The sequence below is a fragment of the Mixophyes fleayi genome, chromosome 3, assembly GCF_038048845.1.
Source record: "Mixophyes fleayi isolate aMixFle1 chromosome 3, aMixFle1.hap1, whole genome shotgun sequence".
In the NCBI taxonomy this organism is placed as follows: Eukaryota; Metazoa; Chordata; class Amphibia; order Anura; family Limnodynastidae; genus Mixophyes; species Mixophyes fleayi.
This window is the reverse complement of record NC_134404.1, coordinates 118,528,627-118,552,220: the sequence shown is the minus strand read 5'-3', so window position 1 is coordinate 118,552,220 and position 23,594 is coordinate 118,528,627. Positions and strand designations below refer to the sequence as shown.

At 39.4% G+C, this 23,594-nt stretch overlaps 1 protein-coding gene across 3 annotated transcripts in view; it reads right to left on the bottom strand.

Moving 5' to 3' along the window:
• Positions 1-23,594, bottom strand: part of ACAP2 (ArfGAP with coiled-coil, ankyrin repeat and PH domains 2) — a 66,606-nt gene that overhangs the window by 10,162 nt on the left and 32,850 nt on the right. The window contains exons 8-21 of one of the 3 annotated variants that reach the window (XM_075202247.1): positions 22,468-22,563; positions 19,981-20,055; positions 19,231-19,343; positions 18,922-18,942; positions 15,326-15,377; positions 15,017-15,117; positions 14,153-14,258; positions 13,799-14,001; positions 13,004-13,073; positions 12,312-12,406; positions 10,666-10,847; positions 5,408-5,500; positions 4,576-4,784; positions 4,210-4,319 (exon numbers count right to left, since the gene is read on the bottom strand). In XM_075202247.1, coding sequence (XP_075058348.1) covers positions 4,210-4,319; positions 4,576-4,784; positions 5,408-5,500; positions 10,666-10,847; positions 12,312-12,406; positions 13,004-13,073; positions 13,799-14,001; positions 14,153-14,258; positions 15,017-15,117; positions 15,326-15,377; positions 18,922-18,942; positions 19,231-19,343; positions 19,981-20,055; positions 22,468-22,563 — 1,526 coding nt within the window. The remainder of the gene's footprint in view (positions 1-4,209; positions 4,320-4,575; positions 4,785-5,407; positions 5,501-10,665; positions 10,848-12,311; positions 12,407-13,003; positions 13,074-13,798; positions 14,002-14,152; positions 14,259-15,016; positions 15,118-15,325; positions 15,378-18,921; positions 18,943-19,230; positions 19,344-19,980; positions 20,056-22,467; positions 22,564-23,594) is intronic. The other 2 variants (XM_075202249.1, XM_075202248.1) reach the window with 2 other exon arrangements.

Sequence of the window (23,594 nt, the reverse complement as noted above, 5' to 3'; positions counted from 1 at the left end):
TTCATCACCCTGGAGGAAAACCCTTTCGACCACCAGAGGCTGGCTTCAACAGCCATGCCATCAAAGCCAGTCGAGGCAGGTCCTGATGCTGAACCGAACAGAAGGAGGTCGTTGCAAAGAGGCAGACGAAGTCCTTGTCCCACTGACATGAAAAGGATGTCTGCATACCATACTCTGCGGGGCCAATGGGGAGCTACCAGTATAACTGGGAGTCCTCCCTGCTTGACCCTCCGGAGTACTCGGGGAAGCATTGGAATGGGAGGGAAAAGGTACCCTAGCTGAAAATTCCAGTGCATTGTGATTATGTCCACCACCAGTGGGTCCTTTGCTCTTGCACAGAACCTGGGAACCTTCCGATTGTGTCTTGACGCCATAAGATCCAGATCTGGAAGGCTCCACTTCCGGACTTGCATCTGAAATACCTCTGGGTGGAGGGACCATTCCCCTGGCATTGCTGTGTGATGACTTAGAAAGTCGGCTTCCCAATTTAGAATGCCTGGAATGAATACGGCTGACAGAGATGGGACGAACTGCAAATATCTGAGCTTGTCCCCCCCGTTTGTTGACATATGCAACCGCCGTGCCATTGTCAGATTGTAATCGTATTGGGAATCCCTGAATTAGGGACTGAGCCCCTTTGACAGTCATCAACATGGCCTTCAACTCCAGGATATTTATTGGAAGGGAACTTTCTTGTTGCGACCAAAGACCCTGAAGGTACAAATGTAACACCACTGTACCCCAGCCCTTTAGACTGGCACACGTTGTTCTCTGGTGTCCAATAGCATTCTCTGGTGCTCCAAGTGGAGAGATGAACCTGACCACTTCTTTAGGAGATCTCCCTGGAAGCATCTTGAGTGAAACCTTCCAAAGGGGATTGTCTCGAACGTCGAGACGTCGAAGACAGAGAGTTCTTCTAGCTACCATCACAGCAGCTGACATGGAAGATGACAAGAATGCTGCATTCTGCGCTGCCTCATACAGATACCCTGAAGCTTCCTCGGGTGTAAAGCCAGGGGAAGAAGGTCCGAATCCTGCAATTCCTTTGCCAGTCGGTCAGCCCAAGTTTCCATTACCCTAGCAACCCATGCAGAAGACAGTATGGGTCTAAAGGAGGCTCCCGCTATTTCATAAATGGATTTAAAAATCCTTCCACCTTACGATCAGCGACATCCTGAAGAATGTCGGTGCCCATAACTGGTAGTGTAGTGTGGTGCACCAGTCGTGCCACTGATGTATCCGCTCTAGGAACCTGTTCCCAGCGTGCTAGATCATCTGGCTGTAATGGATACAGGGATATAAACCTACGTGAAACCACCATTTTGCAATCGGGCTGTGCCTAGGCCGATTCAGCAATCTCCCTTAATTCCGAAAAAGGGGGAAATTAAATCATGGGTTTTTTAACCTTTTTGAATAACCCCTGGTTAACTGGTCTAGGATCGCCAATGTCTACAAGGTTAAAAGCCCGCCGTACTGCCAGAACTAGATCCTCAATACCCTGGTTTCTGTTTGAGTCATCCATGTCTAAGACCTGTGTCTGGAAATCTGACTCATACAGAGAGTCAGAGAAGAGAGTATGGTTCAATCTGTGTCTCTTGTTTCTAGACCCCGATGGTCCTGGGTAGTCTAAAAACAGGTTTCATCATTTAACCAAGGCACTGGACCAGGCCGGTTCCCCCTGGGAAAGGCCTGAAGGAGTTAGAGGATGGAAGGCCACTTGGACCTACCCCTGCATTCTCCTCTTGTTGGGACAATATTGCCATCTGGACTACCCCTACTAATGAAGTAGAGGGTTGTTTCGCCACTGAAGTCCCTTTCGGGCGGCTCAAAAGCTGCACCAGAGAATCTACTGACTGCTATAAAGACATTGTCCACCTCGGTTCCTCCATGGCTATAGGAGCTGAAACCTAAGACTGCGTGGCCTGGGACCCCGCCTCACAGCCCATGCAGAGGGCCCCCGGGTCTTGTTGTCCCACAGGTGATTTTATTTTACATTTTGAACAATTATAAAATTTAGCTTTGGTAGATTTTCCCTTATCAGACATAATTACTGAATAGGAACAATACAGGATAGAAAGTATAGTATACAATCACACAAGTACAGAGTGACCCCTAATCCCTGACAAAGTCACCAGTTTTATCTCAGATTATTTTTTTTATTATAATCAAATTATATATGTATACTTTTTAATGACTAGAAAACAATATATTCAATTAAGTAACTACAACACTATATCTCTTGTAAAACACAATATACCTCCACTTTTATAGCAAGTACAGTGTAATATAAAGAATGAATACTACTTAGCCTATCCAGGCTAATGTATAGCAGGCAGGAGGGAGTCCAGCAGCAGCCAAGTCTGTCGAAGTTTGACTGCAAAAGTTTTCTTCTCCAGCTGATGCTTCGGCGCTGTGGAAGAAACCAACCTGCCGATTAAGACAGGGGGAGCTCTATAACAATTCCTCCCCGTCTTGCAGCATCCATTAGTCCTCCTGACTGCTTGTAAGGGTTTGTCAGCAGCGCTTCTCTTATTAAGCCCGCAGACTGCCTCTCTCTTAATGCATTAAATGCATTATTCAATGTAGCTCCGTCACCACTCCCCCCCCCCCACCTCTGAGGAAGGGAGTTGGTACCATCCAAGATGGCGGCAGCCATCGCTTCTGGATTCCGGCATTCAATGCTCCACAGAGCAGCGCCAGTCCCTAGGAAATGATGTGGTTGAGTCTTCTCCCGTCGCGCGCCAGCATCAAACAAAGAAGATAGGTGGTTTCTGTGAGAGCCGCCACTCTCACTACCTGACAGCACTGAAGTTCCTCCAAGTAATGCAGCCTTGCTGTCCCAGCCTTCCTATCTACTTTCTGCCTCTAACATAGTAAAAAAAATGGCCTATAAAAATAAATAAACAGCAGCAAACAAAAGTCAGCCCAACTCCTTGGGCACTTAGACTACACTGACTAGCTACAGAGGGTTTTAGAGGGCAGGAGTCTGTCAGCAGCCACAGATTAACTAGTTAAGTGCCAACTCCACACTCCCCAGCTACAACCCCATGGTAGCAGTGTCCCCAGATAGGATGAAGGAGATATAACATTATTCCCTAAACCTTCCCCTAGCATACCTAGAGTACATAGCATACAAAGAATACATAACACATCGAGTCTGTGAGGGCCTTACAAACCCTCACAAAAAAATCTGTTTGTGGAGTGGTAATGACACTGTGCCCCTCCGTAGAGTAAGACCTCAAAAATGCATCCTCTCCCCCTCTCTATCTCAATTCACTCTGCAAACTGAAATCTGGTTTTTGCACTGCTTTGCATAATTAGGCACTCCAGCGTACCTACTTTGTAGTTGAAAGTAACGCCCTCTCCTCTGTGTGTTTTTCCATAGCATTGAAAGTGTTTCGTTGATTTACAATAGGTGCTCAATTAATTTAAAGTTCTAATAAACAAACGAGATGTATAAACTTTGTTCCGATAGGTGTGAATTTAATACTACTTATCTAGCCCCAAAACAGTTTGAAAGAGCACAGAGCAGGGATACAAGACTCCTGTGTCAATCTCTAACTGAGCCCTTGGCTTCCCACGTCCCACACAACGACACTGTCATTAGCAGCCTTGATTTCAAGGTACAGATCAGCACAACCTTTTCCTGAAATATTCTATGTTGCTATGAACATTCTAATAACCCGTTTAGCAACAGTTTGTTCCTTATTCCACCCACTTTAAAATTGGTTACAGTTACACACAGATGTGCAGGAGAAGAAAAATTAAAGCAACAGTTAAATGCACTGAAAAATGCTGAAGATCAATGAGCCACAAAACTTTGTACATCCTGCTAGTTTGTTAACAATAAAATGTTATAATCAAGGTTATGCATAGACTGAAGCTTCAAGCAGTCCTCGTCTCAACTATGTTGCAGGTAATTATTGGTGTATACCATCAATGCCATCATGTACAAATATCAAAACATTGTTGTGTTATTCTAGGGTCCAGGATGGTGGAATTGTGTAAAGAACTAATGAAGCAGGAAGCGCGGACATTGGTTCACAGAACTTTACATTTGCTCTGTTAAATTGGTACCTGAGGGCTAAATGTAGCACTGTAATTGTATATATAACAAACTGGATTCATAGCCCCCCCTGCATAATACTATTAAGCATCCTTCCCTGTAAAATAATTCAGCATTGTAGACAACAAAATCACTGTGTTTACCCTGTATGACCGAGCACTGTTGCATGATGTAGCGGTCCTCGCCCTTTCACATCAAGGTGATTAACGTTGGCACCATTTTGTAGCAGAAACTCGCAGGTCACTAGAGATCCCTAAAGACATAAGTGAAGATTATGAGGAATGAATATCAGGATCCCTTTATGATCTCTACATTAAATGTCTACACACACACACACACACACACACACACACACACACACACGTATTAATGTTGTTTTTTTTGTTTTCTTGAAAGCAGCCAATGCCTGCTGGGACTGGAGTTCTACAACAGTTGGCCACATCAATGTTGGTCGAGCCAGATTAAATTTACATAAATATATGTATGTGTTATGAGTGTGTATTTCTTACCCCATGCACTGCTTGTATCAGCGGTGTCGAGTTGTTTTCTTTTGCATTAACCCAGTTGACTTCTGCACCGTGGGCCAAGGCCTCAGCCATCACTGGAAGATTTTGCCTAAACGCTGCTTGATACAGTTGAAGTCCTGGGAGAATTTTTCTTGTGCTTCTAGTGTCTTGAAACACTGCAGAATCCCTTTTCTCATCTTTCTTTCCCAACTCTGAAGGAAGGTAAAGGAACATCTTAAATATTTTGCTTTAAAGGGAAGGGCTTTTTTTTACCTCTGTAACTGGATATTACAAAAATTTATTTTATCACACAATCCAGGTAGTAAAAAAGTAAAAATAACTCCCCTCTCGAATTATATCACATAGGATAACCTCAGTCCCATAGACTGTAAGCTTGCGAGCAGCCTTCTCACCTCGTTGTCTGTTTTGCCCAGTGTGTTTATTAGTTTACTATCTTTGTCCCCAATTGTAAAGCGCTACGGAATATGTTGGCGCTATATAAATGATGATGATGGACCGTTAGGATTACATTAGCAGTGTATTGATGCAAAGCCACACAGCTAATAGAACATTTCCAACAGATTTATTAACCCTGTGGACAATCTATAGTAAAACCTAAAACATCAACTTAGATCTGTAGGGAACACCGAGCAATATGGCTGCCCAGGGTTAGATCCAATCACACAACACTCACATCCAGTCCTGGGGCCATTTCTTCACCTAGATACATCGCACTGCTGGCAAGTAACATTGTTCATTACGATAAATGTTTCCTATCCCTTTAATAATGTTAAAAACATACTTTTAGAGGATTAGTATAAAAGAAAACACTAACCTGCATCATACAAACTGTTGGAAGATACTGTAGCTGCTAGGAGCTCCCGGCTACCATCTGCACTGAACTGAATTCCACTGTCATTGCTCTTCACTAATAAAATCAAACAAAACAGGTTGTACTCAAGGTCAGGTGTTATAATGTGCAGCTCACACATTTTAATAAAGCACAGCAATCATGTTCACTGCATTGTGCTCCATGGAATGAACACACTAACAAGTACTGTACATGCTGTATTAAGACTTTCATATTGGATGGAAGGTGAGCTGGGGCAGCAGGGTTGTTGATATTAGTACGGTTATTATATTATATAATGTTCGGCTCTATAATTATTTGTATGGGATACTGCACAACTATAGTCTCTATTTAGAATAATGCAACAGTGTGTGCTGTATGGTTAAAGGCACAGAACTTTGAAAAGCAAGGACAAGAAAAGAAAATCAGTCACTTAGGATACTAGTAGGCAGACTATTTCAAACAGTCATTAATCTTCTTTCCTTGATTGACAATATTGTTGGAATGGAGTGACCAATTAAATTACTCCTTTCTAAAAAGTTTATTGGCACACTTTCTGCTGCAAACAAGACATTGTATGACTTAGCTACCACACACCCTCAAATTCAGCTGTTCTGTCCAAGAGGTGAACTAACAAACATATGGTCACACGGCAAGCGTCTGTTAAGGTTGGATTTTGAATGCATAGAGTGGGCTCCGCACTGGGCATGTACACTACTAGATCAGCCTCATTTTGTCAAGCAGGTCCAAACTGGCCATCATCTGAGTGTGTATCGACACGTCTACACTTAGCAATACAGCCTACAGTATAGGTCACATAATTAAATGGGAACAGCAAAGGTGGTTGTTACGTGACCAATTAACTAATTCTAGACTATACATTTTCATGCAAGTCTTAATTGCTTGGCTTTCATGAAGTGGAAAAATGCCACTGGGATCAAGGACTATATTTTTGGGGGAGCATCATCTGAAGTAGAGTTGTTCTGCTTTCCTCCAAACGTTTCTGATAAGGAGTAGTTGTGTGCCCTATTGTTAGGCATTGGTGCAGCTAGCTATACCTTACAGTATAAGTATACAGGTATTTACATGCATGATTTTTAATATACACAATAAACATGTTGATTTTATATACTTGACCACTCGTGATCTGCCACTCATTATTTTTATTAGCCTATATTGGAGACAGTTAGATTTGAGCGCTGCATACCGTTTTTTGCTCTATACCTTACAGTATAGTCTAGTTTCCAATGAGCATCTTGCATTGCTGGAATCAACTGTACAATAATGCTTCACATACATTGAGAGCGACCTTCCTCAGTAACTGTATTTCTGAAAAGGTTGTCCCTCAACATTTTAAAATAGATACTTTTATGTATGGATTCCTATTATATTATTAATTGATATAATCAGGATCAAAATAAGATCCATTCAAATTATGACGTTGCCTAGTCCTGGCCTGAATGCAATTTATTATCCCTTGTGAAAGCAGCCATTGTGAAGCAATCACAGGTTTTCAGTAATAGGGAAATGGGTATAAATCATTGTCCATCTAGTTCAACCTTTCTTAAATTCTTTCAGTGTTTACAGGGAGTAAGTGAAAGCTATAAATACCAGGGGCTACAAAGCAGGGTTAGTTATTCAATTAGCTTTGGGGGGGAGGGTATTTGCATATTTATTACTTAATGTATGTAATTTAGGACATTAGGAAACAGTGGCTGTAAAGGTTTCATTTTTATGCTGCGTCAACCCTGCAGAACCCCTTGAAAACCAGGCTGCTGTTACTCTGCAATCAGGTTAATCCAGGTAACAAAACAGAAAAAAGTAAATATCAAAAACTTTTCAATGCACATACAGTTATGCTTAGAGAAGCTAAAACGTGGGAGACTGCATTACTGAAATGGTGTAAATCCCAGAAATGGGACCAACGTTTTTCTTGATGGTTTAAAGAGTATTAGTAAATATTAGTAGTTTCCCTTCAAAACAGAATCTAAAGCCAGTATACAAACTGCTCATATAACTAATAACAATTAGTAACATACACAATGTAAACATAAAACTTTAAAAGGATTTGCCACATAAGTAAATTTTATTGCTAAATCGAGTCTCTAAGGGGCCTAGTAAGAATAGCATTCCACATTGTAAAGGTAGCAGACATCCCCGCTGCCTGCATTTACTGAAGTTATGTAGCAGCTTGTATAGACACATTAATTACTTGTATGATCGCCTTTGTCATATGTGCAGTGCTGATGAATCTAGGACAGGTGGTATGTTAGCTAATGTATAGAAAACCAAATGACTAATGAATGAATTAGATAAAGACATCTGGGGGCACAGCAATGACGATTAAGAGGCTGTGGACAAATAGTAAAAAAAAATAAAAAAAAAATGGATGCCTTCCTACAATGGTCTGATTTAAATTTTTTATTTTTTTTTACACACCCAACATTTTTACCTCTGGATATCACTCTCACCAGTCCAGACTATAGTGGAAAATTGCACATACAAGAATACATGCTACGCGTTTAAAAGCAATTTGCATTTTGCACAAATTCCAATAACATTTCTTTGCAAATCCATCATTAAGACGTATAGTATATAAAGTTATAAAAATCCATAGGTGAAAGGCAGCAGATGTACAATGACTTTCACATGAACAGACTACAGTGTAGACGTTCTAGAAATATATATTATGGCATAATCCTACAAAAATAATCAAAAAAGTGATCAAATGCAACAGAAAAGTTGACATTAAGTATAGTTAACGAGCAGCTAAAGGGAAAGACCAGACAGAAGCACCAAAAAAGCACAGCAAAGACTGCACAAGAATTGTTACTTACTACTACGCAGCTTTGAGGAAGTATCAAAGTAGGAGAAGAGTGAGTCTAGCTCATCAGGACAGAACAGAGACTCCCGCCTTGCTTCGTCACTGCTAACAGCAACCGCTGGGGACATGCAGGTTAGCAAAGCATAAAGCAGGCAGTAAAAGAGGAAAGAGGGTCAAGTAAAACCAGACAGCTATCTGGTGAAAGAGAAAGTGTGACTGTCAGAATAAACAATTAGCAGAAGTTACAGATCCAGTTATACATTCGGTTTCCAGTATTTACCACTTGGCAACACAAGAGATGCCAACATAAAAAATCCATAGAAGTACTTAGTTGGCATTTATTTTGCTATTGCTACCTACAGAGATCAAACTGTATAAACATCTGTAATCTCCATTAAGCCAAGTGTCACGTCAAATTATTTATACAGAATTTCCTTTGAAAAAAGCAAAGATGAAGGTTGAAGTACGTTCTACAAACACCTAAAACCCCTGAACAGTAGGAAGTGGCAGATCACCTCTGCAAATCTCCCCAAATATAAAGGCTTAAAGAGAATTTATCACAAAAATAAACGGCAATATTTTAATTATACGACTGTCCCATAAAGTCCAATATTATTCATTGTTACAGTGAAAGACATATACAGATATATGAAGTTTCAAAGATTTATTGATCTAGACCTTTAATATGTTTGTTTTACAGAAAACTGCACACCTTGGCAGATAATGTTGGGTAATAAGAAACTAATCAACATTTCTTGAACTCCTCATACTATGAAAGAAAAATAATTTAGCTGGCCACACTCTGGGCATTCAGCTTGATCACTGAACAAGAAAATCTGAACTTGTTGCTTTAGATAGTGATAATCATACACATAATCATTACGGCTGGGAAATATAAACCTGGACAGATTTGTAGTATTATCTGCTATCTTTGGAGACCGGACGAGACACAAACACACGTGTTGATGTGGGGATAAAACGGACAAACCATGTGTGGCAACATTTAGAGGTAATTCAGAATTCTTATCTATCACCTAAAAAGATATAAGCTCAGCAACATATTTTCAACCCCATGAAAGACAAACTTCCATTTACACTTACTGGTAAGTGCTACAGAGTTTGCAGTTAGACCAACACATCGATACAATGTGAACAGGATACCAAACAAGTGTGTTCTGTATGCACATTTCAAAATGTATATAAAATTTGCATACATTGTCCACAGTGGTATATAAGCAAACATATAATTAGACAGCAGTCTGATGACTGATTAATCAATGAGAATCTCCTCTACAGCATTCAATATGACCTCCTTCAGAGAAGAGGTCACTGGGGTTTTACAAACTCTGCCCATTATACATAACAATGTTACCCTAACATAGTGCCAGTGCAAGTTGTTAAAGTGCCATAGTTGGCCTTAGCCTTTACATTGACAATCAAGTTTACTGTTTTAATTGCATTTGTTAAACCATCCTTCTAGTACTCATCCATGTTTAAACGGAGAAAGTTGCTATTCAAGCGACTGCATGATACCTCAGTGCATCTAATTGACACAGGTAACTGGTAGGCCATCACTGGCCATTCCAACCTAGCGTTAAGAACAGTACACCCTGCATTACAATAAGTCAACAAGAGCGCTATGTCCAATAGCAATGGGAGATCTTAAATGGGGAAATCAAACCAATGCAATACTAACCCATAATGCACATGGCATTCAGAAACTACATATAAATATATTGTGCACCTACAAGAGGAGACAGCCATGACCATGTCACACTCCTGACAAATCAATTCACAAGGAAGCAGCGACGCCTGGGACACCATGTAATCAGTACACACAATGGCTACCTCTGCGGGATAGAATACCCTCTTCCCAGCTTTAGATTCTGTGCTTGCAAAGAAAATTCAAGCATTTGGGATATGTAAAATGGTTACCGTTTGTCAAATTTGTTTTTTTAAAAATGGACATGATAAAATGACGTTTACTTTAATGATTTTAACAGCATATCCTTGTGATCTATAACAGCAGGTTTTATATTCTTAGAATTTTTCTGCAGACGTGTGCATCAATTATTTTGTTAAAAGGTTTTTTCGATAACAGAACACGTGAAACGAAAATTCTGAAAACGTTATCAGCAATGGCACAATTCTAAGAATTGAAGACTTTCAAATGAATACTAGTGGGACCACCATGCCATCCTTAAGCGTGGTTTATAAGGTTGAGGTTTACAAAGGTTTAATTATAACTTAACTAAAGCATTATAAAGACACAAATGTATGAATTAAATTAAATTCTCATATGCAGATTTTATATTTTGCCCACTTACATTTATGGTTTTCCATGCAATAACTGATCTATCCCTAAAGTAATAAATGACATAGATAAAATATTGAAGCTCTGTGTTACATTTGTAGATACCTGAGCATCCGGAAGGAGTTCTAATGTGTCCTGCTACAGCTAGGCCTTTATCGGAAGATAGGCGGTTCTCACTGCTCTTCTGAGATAAGCTTTTCTTCCTCACCACCAGAGTCGATTCACCGCTATTATCCACAAACTTCTTCTCCACATACTTCGCTTTGATGTACGCCTCTCTCTCCTGCCTAGGACATAACATTATCACATGAATAGGTTTCCTCACCTCTCTGCAAGTTATCACAAAATGTGAAGACTAATGTAATTACTGGCTGAGTCAATGCATTCACATGGGACGATAGGATGGGGGTAAGTGAGGTGAGTAAATACTGAGCTGAACAAAAAAAAAATATCTATAATTTTTTTTTAACCAACCAATTTTAAAAACGACGCGAATGTATTTTCAGAACAAATTTCTTGGCCAATAACTAGCATTAAAGAGACTCCAACCCGATGTATTGTGCTTTCTAATGGGTAATGGAAATATTAAGCAACAGATGTATGCAGACATTATTGGAACACTTTACCAAGTTTCTATGATGGTCATAATAAGTCTGCTTCCAAAGTTCAACATTCAATATCAATCCATTGTTTACTTTCATTTTCCCAGAATCCCTTTATCTCCGACCAAAGCTCACCTGTCAACGGAGGGGCGATAATCTTTTGGCAATACAATAGCTTGCAAATGGTAATACTTATGTCTGACATCATCGGGGCATAGTATGATGTTATTGGGGCTGGGAGATGGCCTGGTCTTTATAGGCCCGAAAATATTAAAGTAAGAGGAAATGTAGCAGACATAACTTGTTAAGTATGCTTCCAGCTAGCACAAAGGGATAACAAAACTATACATAGCATACATGACATGACCCCCATGTGAATTATTGAGGTTAGTGATAATCAAGCCTCTGAGGTATCTACAGTCCTAATCTGGGAAGTTGGAAAAATAATTACATACTGTGGAATCATGACCATTTTCTTTCAGGTAAAATAATCTATCCTTGACCATGTTTTATTCTAAAACCTCATGACCCCATTACAAACATAAAACACGTGATTAAAATTTGAGGCTAACAAACCTATTTAACACACTAAGGGGGGTATTCAATTGTTCGGCTTGACGGCCGAAATAATCACGCTCTAAAACTATTACCGTTAATATGGTAATTACTCGCTGAATTTCAGCTCGCTGCTGAAATTCAGCAAGTAAATTACCGTATGAACGGTTTTTAAGCGTAATTTTACAGTATTAACGGTAATAGTTTTAGAGCGCGAGTTTTTCGGCGGTCCGGACGAACAATTGAATACCCCCCTAACTGGCTATATACATTCTATATTTTACAAGATACATTAATAAACATACTCAATTAATTTACATTATATTTCTCTTAGATGACCACTAAGTTTGGATCGCTACATAGTAATCTATACATCTAGCATCTTACTCAACCATAGAACTTTGTTGAATATATCTATCTATCTATCTATCTATATATATAGCTCTCTACATATAGCGCTTTCTCTATATCTATATATAAAGTGACCTTTCTAAAATGCACTAAAGTTATAAATGGATAAAAAGAAACCAAAGTATTCAGTAATGAATAGATGATACTACAACTATGACTTAGACACAATAATATACAACTTACCTCTGACATCCATTCTGAGGCTTTTTTACCCCTGCGACATCCACTCGTGCTTCATATATACTATTTATCACATCATTTCCCAATTCACACATAACCTATTTTGAAAAGAGAAGAGAGAAACATTTTAAAGCCTCGATTAAAATATCATGTTTAAATGCATGGCAGTACACACATTTTCTCATGTGCTTTCATTTCAGGACTTATGAACTCCGGAGTAGTCTGTGTTATACTGTAAAAACTCACTGGTTGGGGAATTGGCCCACTAGGCTGCTAAATAAATGGATCTTTGCAGAAGTCTTTACTCATTATGGAGAGACTTATACTTTAAAGCAGTCTGTGCCTATCCATATGAATTGCAATGAAGACGACAAAAAGCAAAAAAATATAAATTACAATGGATAAAATGTTCTAATATTCATCAGTGACACAAGAAAAGAAACCTCTTGCCCTAAGTGCCAAACGGCCGGTTCTTGTCCAGTTTGCGTGGCCATAATGGACAGAGACCCTAATGCTTGGCACTTAGGTCAAGAGTCTATTTCGCCCAGCGTGTGACCGCCTCTAGAGTCCATCAGTGGCCTAAATGATTTGAGGAACAAAAGAAAAAACAAGTACTTTCGGCCCATTTGTGTGATGTGCATTTTTTAAGATCCACATAAACAAATAATGTAGCATGTGTTCATGTTAATTTATACCTTTAGAAGCTCAGGTTCCCAAGTGTCCAACGTTAAAGATCGCACTTTTGAAAAATGAACACCAAGACTCCTTGCCATGAAAAGGAATACAAAACAGGTTAGTTCAAAATGCAAAGCAGCATTGTCATAACCTAATCTTAAAAAGAAGTTTGCCAAATAAAAAGAGTAACATTATTGTCACGAACGCCCAGCAAAGGAAAAAGGAGGTGTTCTCATAACAACTAGTCAGACTGCTTATATGTTTAACCTAGAGACACTGTAGAATATGAGTGTTTGGTATGGACAACACCACATTTTCCTTTGCACTAGTATTCAGAAATGTAACATGTTGTGTAATCTATGTCAGAAACATAGATGTATTAGCTTCAGTTCTAACTCAGATTGCAAAGTCATTTGTTTTCTTTTCCTGCTCAGACTTTTTTCATTTCTGCTTTTATGTCTTATACCCCAGTGCTAACCTATAATGTGCATATGACTGTATGCTACCTGTCAAATAACCTAGCCCATAAGTGTGTTGTGTCATTTGTACAGTACCATCAGCAGGAATGTCATAATAAGCATGGTTTATCCTAACAGACCAAGGAAAAACAATGATTTAAATACACGATATGAAGTCTCTCTTCAACCATTGCCGCGATCAGGCAACGATACAGAGGGCAATCCTCACCTCACCGCAATAATCCTGTGATCCAAGCGCAGTCCACAAGTGCTGTGTGTATTAGTATAATATAGATAATACAAACCTATACAGATCATCAACAAGAACATGCTGTCTGCACGGTAACATCTGCTCACCTGTGAATTCCTGAGCACTCAATGCATAAAATGATGCCCAGATTAATACTAGCCCAGCGAGGATCTGGGTGGCCACAATCACAGCACTTTGTATTACCAGGAATACACTGCACCCTCTGCAGGGCACTCTCCCCTTTCACCAGTTTCTCTTTTGTCTCCGATATTGGGCTAGTGGTAGACACAGAGGGCTTCTTGTCTATTTTCTGTATGTCAAAAAAAAATCCCATTTAGTAATCTATAACTGAAGCAGTGCTCAAGTTTAAAAAGTACATTAATGTGAAATATTCTCCATCTTTATAAACAAAGAGTAAGTAACATATCTGGATACTTCCAGAAAAGATCACGTCTGCTGACCTCGGCCTCATCTCCCTTCTCTCTGTATGCTGTGGCGATGCTGGTCTGAACCGCTTTAATCCATGCCTGGCGCAGCTTCTCAGAGTCAGCCTGCATCATACAGCTCCTGGATGGGGGATCAAAGCAACACAATGGTGAATAACATTGGACTTCTGGCATTATAAACAGGTTACTTTCTATTAGTAGTGGTCATAAAATGAAGACCATGCATCTCAGACACAGGCTTTATGAACACTGCATGTGGAGTGTAGCATAGTTTACAGTGATATCCCTTGTATACAGTCTATATTGTAGTGTGTATAGATGGAGCAGATTAGCTTTTAACAAAGGAAGCAGGCACATGCCTCCTGATCTATAGAGGATGCATAAAAATGTCACAATATTGATCTGTAGATTGGAGGGGAATGTGTGGCACCATTCATTTATCAAACTGTGCTCAATGCAGTTTACTCAAACTGAACTGGGCAAAACATTCTTACAGTAAAATCCTTTGAATAGTTTTTGCATCTATTTTCCCTGCAGCCATGCTTAAATCCATGTGTCTACTGCTAGAAATAGAAAACTAGGGAAGGTTTAAAATAATACTTCCACAGACCGAACTAAGAAAAGTATGGAGGGAAACATCTGTACCCAAAATGAGAAATTAAAAAAACACACCAAATTTAAAGCTACTTTTTAGACTAAATGGCAATTAAGAATGTTTTTAAGATTTTCAAACATCCTCAAGCCTCAGCTGTGAGCAGAATGTGTAAAGCTCTACTGAACAACAGCACTTGAGAATAGCTTTAAAAATCCAGCTTTTCTTGACATATGTAGTAACAAATACATTGTTTCTCCATCTGCTGATCCAGGTGATCTACTCACTTAGTAGGTGAAACCACCTCGAAGCAGAAGCGCCTCTCAATGTCTTCACAGTGCTTCACCGTGCACAGACGTAAATCTTCAACAACTATTGTGGGATTATCCTATGTTAGGAGAAAGAAAATCTTAGAACATGACACCAATATAAGTTAATGCAAAAGATACTGGAAGAAAACAAATCTAATGACAAAGCATGCCTGGCACACACTCCATTTGTAACATAATAAACATTTACTATAAGGGGTACACACCCCAACAACTAAATTAATAAATCCACCCAGACTTTCTAGAGCACCACCTGACACAGCTCACCTTAAATTTCTTTTGATATACCAGCTGATTATTCTGTATGGAGAACCAGCGCCTACACAGATGGAAATACAAAACACACATTACGAAAATATGCATTAGTTGCTTCTAATGGGTGTACACTTGTCAGTAGTATCACAGAAAAGTTAATGCAAACAATTAGTGCAGCATAATAGTACAATGTTAACCACCACTTGGACAACAGCAGAATAGCTTGGGGAATTGCACAGAAAGGGTGGGATGATTAAAATGATACAGGTTGTCGAAAAGTAGAGACAAAAAGAGAATTAGAATGCACAGAGTTTATATTGCTTGAATGAACAGTAAAGCATCTAAACAGTGTTTCTTATTATAAGATTTAAAAAAAAACAAAAAAAAAAAACCCAAAACACACACACACCACGTGAAATCAATGCAGTTCTGAAATTTGTTATTTGTCTCAAAGGATCCTGAATTGTAAATCAAGGGGTACAGGGAAGATGATTTCTCATATTTACCTTGATGCATATGCCAATACCATGCCCCTTTTATGGTAGTGCTCATGTTAGAGAAGCATACACTTGGCTCTAATCAGAATTTAAAGTTATTTGAAAAAGTAGCATGGCTTATGGTAACCAAGCACAAGATTCTTTTAGGATAACTTAACTACACTGCATTAGGAAACCTGTGAGATCATGTGATGAGACATTCCTGCGTAGAAAAGAAACCCGAGCCAGAGGCATTACATCTGATCTTCACTTATTTAGTAAGTTTCAGATGGGGCACATGGTCTGGGATAGATATATATATATAGCAGAAGACGGATCCTAATAGTTGGCAACATTCAAAAAGTTTGTGAGTAAAACACACAGATATTACATTACAAAGCATTAGACACAGCTGCAGCAATAAAGGCTGTTTTTCTATACTTGTTCTGTGGTTGCAGTAAAAGAGGAAGTACTGATGCACGATACAGGAAATGGAAAGCCATGAAGCACAGGGAAAAGAATAGGAAGCACTGTAGCTGGGACAAGGGGAAAATACTGACACAGAAGAAAAAAAAAAAGAGAAGAGAAGAGACCAAATACAAGCACACAGATAAGAGTTGTGTTAGTGAATAGATTAATAATAGCAAACACAAAGCCTGATTAATGTTTTACCTCTCTGTGGTAATAAAAATGCACTCATCACTGTATAGAAAAATCCTCCCACACAATGGATTAACACTGGAATACAATCTCATTGTGTACAGAGAATTAAACAAGAGTGATTGGAAAGCTTCTGGAATTTGTACAAAAATAAAACATTCTAAAAGGACATCTCCATAAGGAAATGATGGATAAGGCAGAACTATTAAATTCATTTTATGATGCAAGGAAATAAAACAGAAAACATCCGAGGTAAAACTGCAGCACAAATGCTTGTCCGTGTTGTCACACATCTGTTGTGCGACTGCACCTGGCTTACAGGGAACCGCATGAATTTGCAGGACAAAATGGATGATGAGAAGAGTTGGGCAGATCTATGTCATTCTGTGCGGAGTGTGGAATGGATTAGGTCAGGGGTAGGCAACCTGCGGCTCTCCAGGTGTTTGTGAAACTACAAGTCCCAGCATGCTTTGCCAGTAGATAACCAGCAGATAGGTGGCAAGGCATGCTGGGATTTGTAGTTTCACAACACCTGGACTTCCGCAGGTTGCCTAACCCTAGATTAGGTGAATGACAGCACCTAGTTTTGCACTAAATTGCAGACACAAAACTTCATTTTGCGTGATGGGATTATTTAAACGTGATAAACAAGGATGAGTTTCCTGCTTTGTGGCAGGGTGCACAGAACTTTTCTCCCTACAGAAGGACTTGAATTTTCCCCATCTAGGTGGTATCGGATCTTGTCCCTATAAAGGGACACAATTCACACTGTATCGTTACTTCTGCTTAATTTTAGGCACGCTTCCAACAATGGCAAAATAAATCTGTAAAAAGCTTCAAACACACAGAATTGACATGTAATACACAGTCCCAATGTCCATCACTCTCATGAGTAATGCAAGAAATAAATGAACCTAAAGTGTTGAGGATTTTAGAAGAAAACCTAAAATGTTTAAATGAATAAAGGGGGTGGTTCTAAGTGATAGTAGGTTGCACTTTAATGTGCCACTTTTACTGTTCCCACTCTTCTGTCATCCTACAAATCTATGTGCCTCCAAAGGCCATGAAGTCAGTGTGCCGCTGGTGGACAAATAGGCGCACTTGCAGACAAACAAGTATTTCCCCATTTATAAATGACTTCATGTTCCCCTTTCATAGAAGCGTGCACCAGAGGTAGAACCACTGCATGGAGCTCTCTGAATTGCTTTTAATGTGAGAGGTAAACGTTCACTTCTTAGGGGGGTATTCAATTGTTAGCGAGATCCCCGGAAAAACGAGCGCTCAAAATATATTAGCGTTAATATGGTAATATGCGCGTAAATACCGTTAATACGGTAGTTTACTCGCTAAATTTCATCTCGCAGCTCAGGGAGCTTCGAGATGAAATTCAGCGAGTAATTACCGTATTAACGCTAATATTTTTAGAGCGCTCGTTTTCCGGGGATCTCGCTAACAATTGAATACCCCCCTATGTATCAATACATGAGCTTCAGAGCACTGTTTTTCTGGCTGAAGAAATGCTACGTTCATAATTCCCCCCGTGTAAGACCAGACTATACAATGTTCAGCTTACGTATTACAGTACATGCTATATCGCTGAACAGTCTGAGCAGTGTATACATTACAGATAACAATCATATAAAATTAGTGTTTATAAAATAACAGACTACATTATATAACATAGCTTTTTTTTTGCCTATAAACACACATGACGTCAAAAAGACCAGCTATGTACAATGTGCCTCTGTAAGTGCTATTTAAAAAAAAAGGTACAATTATTAACATGCAAGAGTTAAAAATGTTTTGCAAACAGGACAAAATTTGAGAAGAGGATGCAACACAATGCAAGCTTGACAATTAAACACTTTAGGGTGTAAGAGGATTAGTAACAAATTAACATATAAATGAGACTGATAAGACTTGCCCCAAGCAAAAGCAGTATGCAACCAAATGGGAGAGATAACATGCAATGGAGAGCATCTCATAACAAAACAAGAATGTCTATTAGACGAAAAAGAAGTTCAGGAACTGATGTGAAAGTGCTACAAGTGATTCATGCAAAGTTCTTTGGCAGATTACTGCAGAGTGACATTGATTTGTGCCTCTGTATATTGGAGCTTTCAGTGGGTAGGTGAAATTAGTATCCTTTTATCAGTCTGAATTTTTAGCAGCATGCACAAATGCTAAGAGTTTCCTTTAACACAGAACACGTCAGTGTCGTCTTGAGAAATACAGTACAACAATACCAAACATATGTAGAGTGCACCGCTTAGCTTACGTTTATTAGGGGCTAAAGATTGTTTTTGTGCAAGGAATACCACACAAATAAGATATTGATGGGTCATTTATTCACGTAACATATGTAAGTATGAGATACATCCATTGCAGGTGATCTATGTCAAGTACAGGGTTCACATGGAGAGGAACGTGCCACATGTATACATGAAGGGTACAGAAGAGGCTGACTGATACCTGGTGTGGTCTGGCTTTTTCCTGTCATGTGAAAAAATGGGGCAGGATTAAAACATACTGGAAAGGAGTAGAAGGAATGAAAATGCAAAATAAGAGCAGCAGCATGAAATGAAATCAGAAATTAAGATTGCAGCTAAAGCACTACAAAAAGAGGAAGAGACAGACAGCATGTAATATTTCTGTGCTGATCCTTCATCTCAGACGGTGGTCGCCATATATAATCTCCAAAGTTAGTGATTCATCAATATAAACAGAAAGTCCACTTATGAGGGACTGCACCTTGTGTTCAGGAGAAGAAGACAATATTACCTGTTCCAGGTTTTGAAAGCATTGCTGGCTCGTTTAAAGAGGTATCCTTCCATAACAATACCATTATCTGCATCAACATTGCATTCCAGATTGGAGTCATCAGCAGATAAACCCTAATGGCAGGATGAAAGACAAAAACAAAAGTTATTAGGGAAACAAACGGACCATGTGGTCAACAGCAGCCACACCCGGGAAAAAACACACATTAAAAATCCCACATAAAACGCCTCATTCCTGAATTTCCCAATTACTACCTCAGCACAACTGATAATTCCTCTTCACAGAAATTTTGCCTTGTCTATATACCCCTATGAGGTGCAATGTTTTGGGTACCGAACATCCCTGTAGCTCATCGCATAAGGCTCTGACAGAACATTGTGAAGGATTGGACTAGCCCCATAAAGTACAAAGATTAAATAAAACACCAATAAAAAGGTATAAAAAGAAATCACAACTTTATCTAATGAAAAAAAGAGACACAAATAAAAAACAGAACAAACTAAAACTATAACAGACAATTGCAAAGGGTTCCTTGGTGGGTATTGTAAACATCTCAGTATTCAAAGCTGTGAGCTGTGCACTGGATAAATAATTCAGAGGATGATCTATTTCACTGCAGCCGTGACCTTGATTGGAAACCTAACCCAAGCAGGAGACAATGCAGCTTACATACTAATGTTCAGTGCCAGACTATAGTCAAGCGTGCCGTAAAAGACACATCCCTTTGTGCATTCCTTCTCAAACACCTACCTTTTGCTGAATGGTCGAGTGCTTAAGCTCCATGTCTCTTTTTTCCTTTGCTGCATCCACAACTAGACAATCCAGCTGTAAAATAAAAAAGGGGCCAACTTTGTTGCTTAATTATGGATGTAATTGTTGATTAGAAGATAACAATAAATCCTAAATTTACACAATATGTCACAAGCATTTAAGGTTTGAGCAAACAACAAAATACACTTGCTCTGTACATGCAGCTAAATAAAGCAACTGTCTGCTGATGTATTTTTAGAAGTAAAAAGATAGTTTAAACAAATATCATTAAATAATAATATATATTAACTACACTTAATTGTTTCTTAAGGGAAAAATGATTTAATAGTGAAAGTTTTTGCTATACATCTTATTCCCTTTCCTCAAAATCTGCATTTCTTCTATAGTCCCCTTGCCTGAGATGTGTCGGAGGACAAATATGTGGATTTTTGCCAAATACTAAATTATCTACTTTCTTTAGCTTCAGTCACTTAATACATATAGAATATATTCAGATACCAGTCATTCCTCTCTAAGAAACATCTCAAGCAAACTTAATACAATCATTGGTGAATGTAAGAATATTGAAATGGAACCCCCTATCAAAAGAAAAAAAAAAGTGTAGTGATTTACAATACAGACAACAGCAAATATAACAGTTTTACAATTGTTCACTTTTAAGGTAGAGTAAGAGGTAGACTGGCCAACAGGGATTAGTATAACAAAATGGAAGGACTATAACCTGGTCTAACCTTACAAACGAGCTGTTATTAATTTATAAGTTGCATGCGATCTATGGCTACCTAGATATCCATGGGAAGAAAAAGTGTGACATTTTTTTTTAAAAAAAAAGAGAACACTTTACGAACTTAGAACTTGTAAGTCATCAGTATTTAGCACACACACATTTTACATAAAATAATGTGGTACTAGGCTACAGTTAACCAACATTTTGGGCTATTTGTTTTTCCTGCATGCAAGATTGTGGTTCCAAAACAAGCACCGAAATGAAAACCAAATGTCATCAGCAATATAATAATGTACAGCAATATTGTTCTTGTAATCAACATTTATTTATAGAGCGAAAGCAAATTCCATAGTGCTTTACATGAATTGAACTTGCTCGTACCAGCGAGCCAAATGTGTACATGTATCATACATTATCCAGACACACAATGGCGACTGGAATGATGATTTTTCTTTTAGACAGTTCCATGTGTCATAGCCTTTAAGGCTTCTCTCCAGAGGTTTACTCCATGAAAAATGTCAATGTGTGAGAATGTACAATGTAGTAGGACAGATTCATGTTAGATAATAGGTGATTGTAATAAAACCAGTACATTAATGTTCTAAACCAGAGGTTTAGAATACTCCCCTGGACAGATCATGTGCTGAGGATTTCTGTACGATATAACATTACTGCCATAATTAACACTATTATTGGAATTCTTAAAACATTGTTTGTGAGTCGTTCTTGAGGAGAGGGATGAGAAACTAGGCACATTCCACAGAGCTCATCACTAATCTTGGTAAACTGTAATGCATTGTTTCAGTGGCAGAACTACCATTGGTGCGGCAGGTGCAGTGCACTGGGGCCCATGAAGATAATGGGGCCGCTGCATGGCAGATGTAGAGGGACCCAACCAGGGCTGCCACCAGAAAACGTGGGGCCCAGTACAAATGAAACAGGCAGGGCCCCCCCCTTCCCCTGTGAACACCCCCCCCCCCCCCCGGTGAACACCACCCCAGCCTTCCCCTGTGAACAACCCCCCTGGTGATCAGATCCCCCATGAACACCCCCCCTGGTAAACAGACTCCCCCCCCCCCCCTGTGAATACCCCCCCTGGTGAACAGCTCCCCCCCCCAAAAAAAAAACACCTTAATTAACGACATTGAGGGAGAAAATATCCCTCAAGACATACAGCTTAAACCATTATCATACTTGTAAGACTAATCTCCTACAAAATTCAGGGTAAAAAAAAGGTGATAATAAAATATCTATAAAATATATTTACCCAGATGTTGCAGCTGCTGCTCTTTGCTCCTTATTCTTACAGCAGCGGCAGGAACATCAGTGTGACGTCAGGTCACACCACACCATCACTCACCGACAGGAAGAATCACATGATCACAGGAGCGGAGCAGGGGAATGATTGCTCCGCCCCTGCAACCACATTCTGCTGCCTGGTTGTCACGGTGACAGCCAGGCTGAAGATAGCGGCGGAGACGTCGGGGGCGGGAGGAAAGGACAGCGGGCCCCCTGGTAAGTGTGTGCCGCCAGGCACCCTTGGTGAGCCCGGGCCCGGTACAAGAGTACCCCCTGTACCCCCCTGATGGCGGCCCTGGACCCAACCGGTTCACTCTTTTCTGCCTTCCTGCACCGGGGCCCACAGCTCGCGAGTTCCGCCTCTGAATTGGTTAATTGCATTTCTAATGTTCTTGATTAATTCCATGATCATCCAGGGAATAAGCAGAGAATATAGTTACCTGTGCGCCCAAATCCTTCATGTAGGGCTCAAGCTCACTGAAAAGCTCATAACCTTGATGAAAGAAGGCCAGATGGGCATACATAAATGACAGCATCTGTTAAGAAACACACAAAAGAAATATTATGCAAGAAATAATTTTAAACACACAGCATAGCAAAGCATGCACACATCAGCACTGGTTTCAAACAAAACCACAGGAGAATATTAAACAAAGGCAGCATGCACATTCCTGGGTCTCTCCATACACCCCTGGGTTCTCCAAGTCAGCCTCCACAGCTGTAACTGAAACCATTCAGTGAGTCAGCAAAATCTGGTACAAACCCATTCTCCTGGTCTTATAAATGTTTCACAACATCTAGAAATTTCCTTCTCCTCATATTGCTTCCAGCTACAGATTATTTTTATTGAGAATATGGTATAGATCTCTAGAAGCAGGAAGATATTACAGCAGCTTGTCAGACTACTGCTGCAGCTCATACAAGGCAACTACGGATACAGAACAGCTCAGAACTATGCTGCAGACAAGAGGGATGTGCAGAGATCAGTAAAAGTGCATGGTATATGTGTGCAGATATTGCAGACGCAGTAAAGCTCTCGAAAGCATTAATGATTTCATCAATCAGCCTAATGATGGAATGAATATGAAGTCAATTTAACACTAAATTGTACATTTAATTTTTTTAAAAATACCTTTAAAAACTTGTGTTGCATTTTAAATTTCTTTAAAAAAAAATCCCCCACATGTTTAACGTAAATATGATACTATATTTTACCATTTGGGATTCAGAGACACAATGTTTCTCCATTTTAATAAATCTGTACATCAACTCAAACTACATTTTTACAGATATTTACTTAAAATACACCTCAGTTTGTTCATCAGCCATGTTAAAGATTGACCCCCATTTTTTTTCTGTCTTATAGACTTATATTAATTTATTGCAACATATAGGATACTTCTGTAGGAGATAATGGGCAAGACATGGTTAACAAAAGATTCATGGAACAGCAATTATTATAATAGGACAAGTGGGGCTGTTTATAAAGTCATTCTAGAATGTGAGTGGGTATGTGCAGCCTCGGACTGGCCTGCCGGAATATACACCGGTAGGCCCGGAGGCGCCC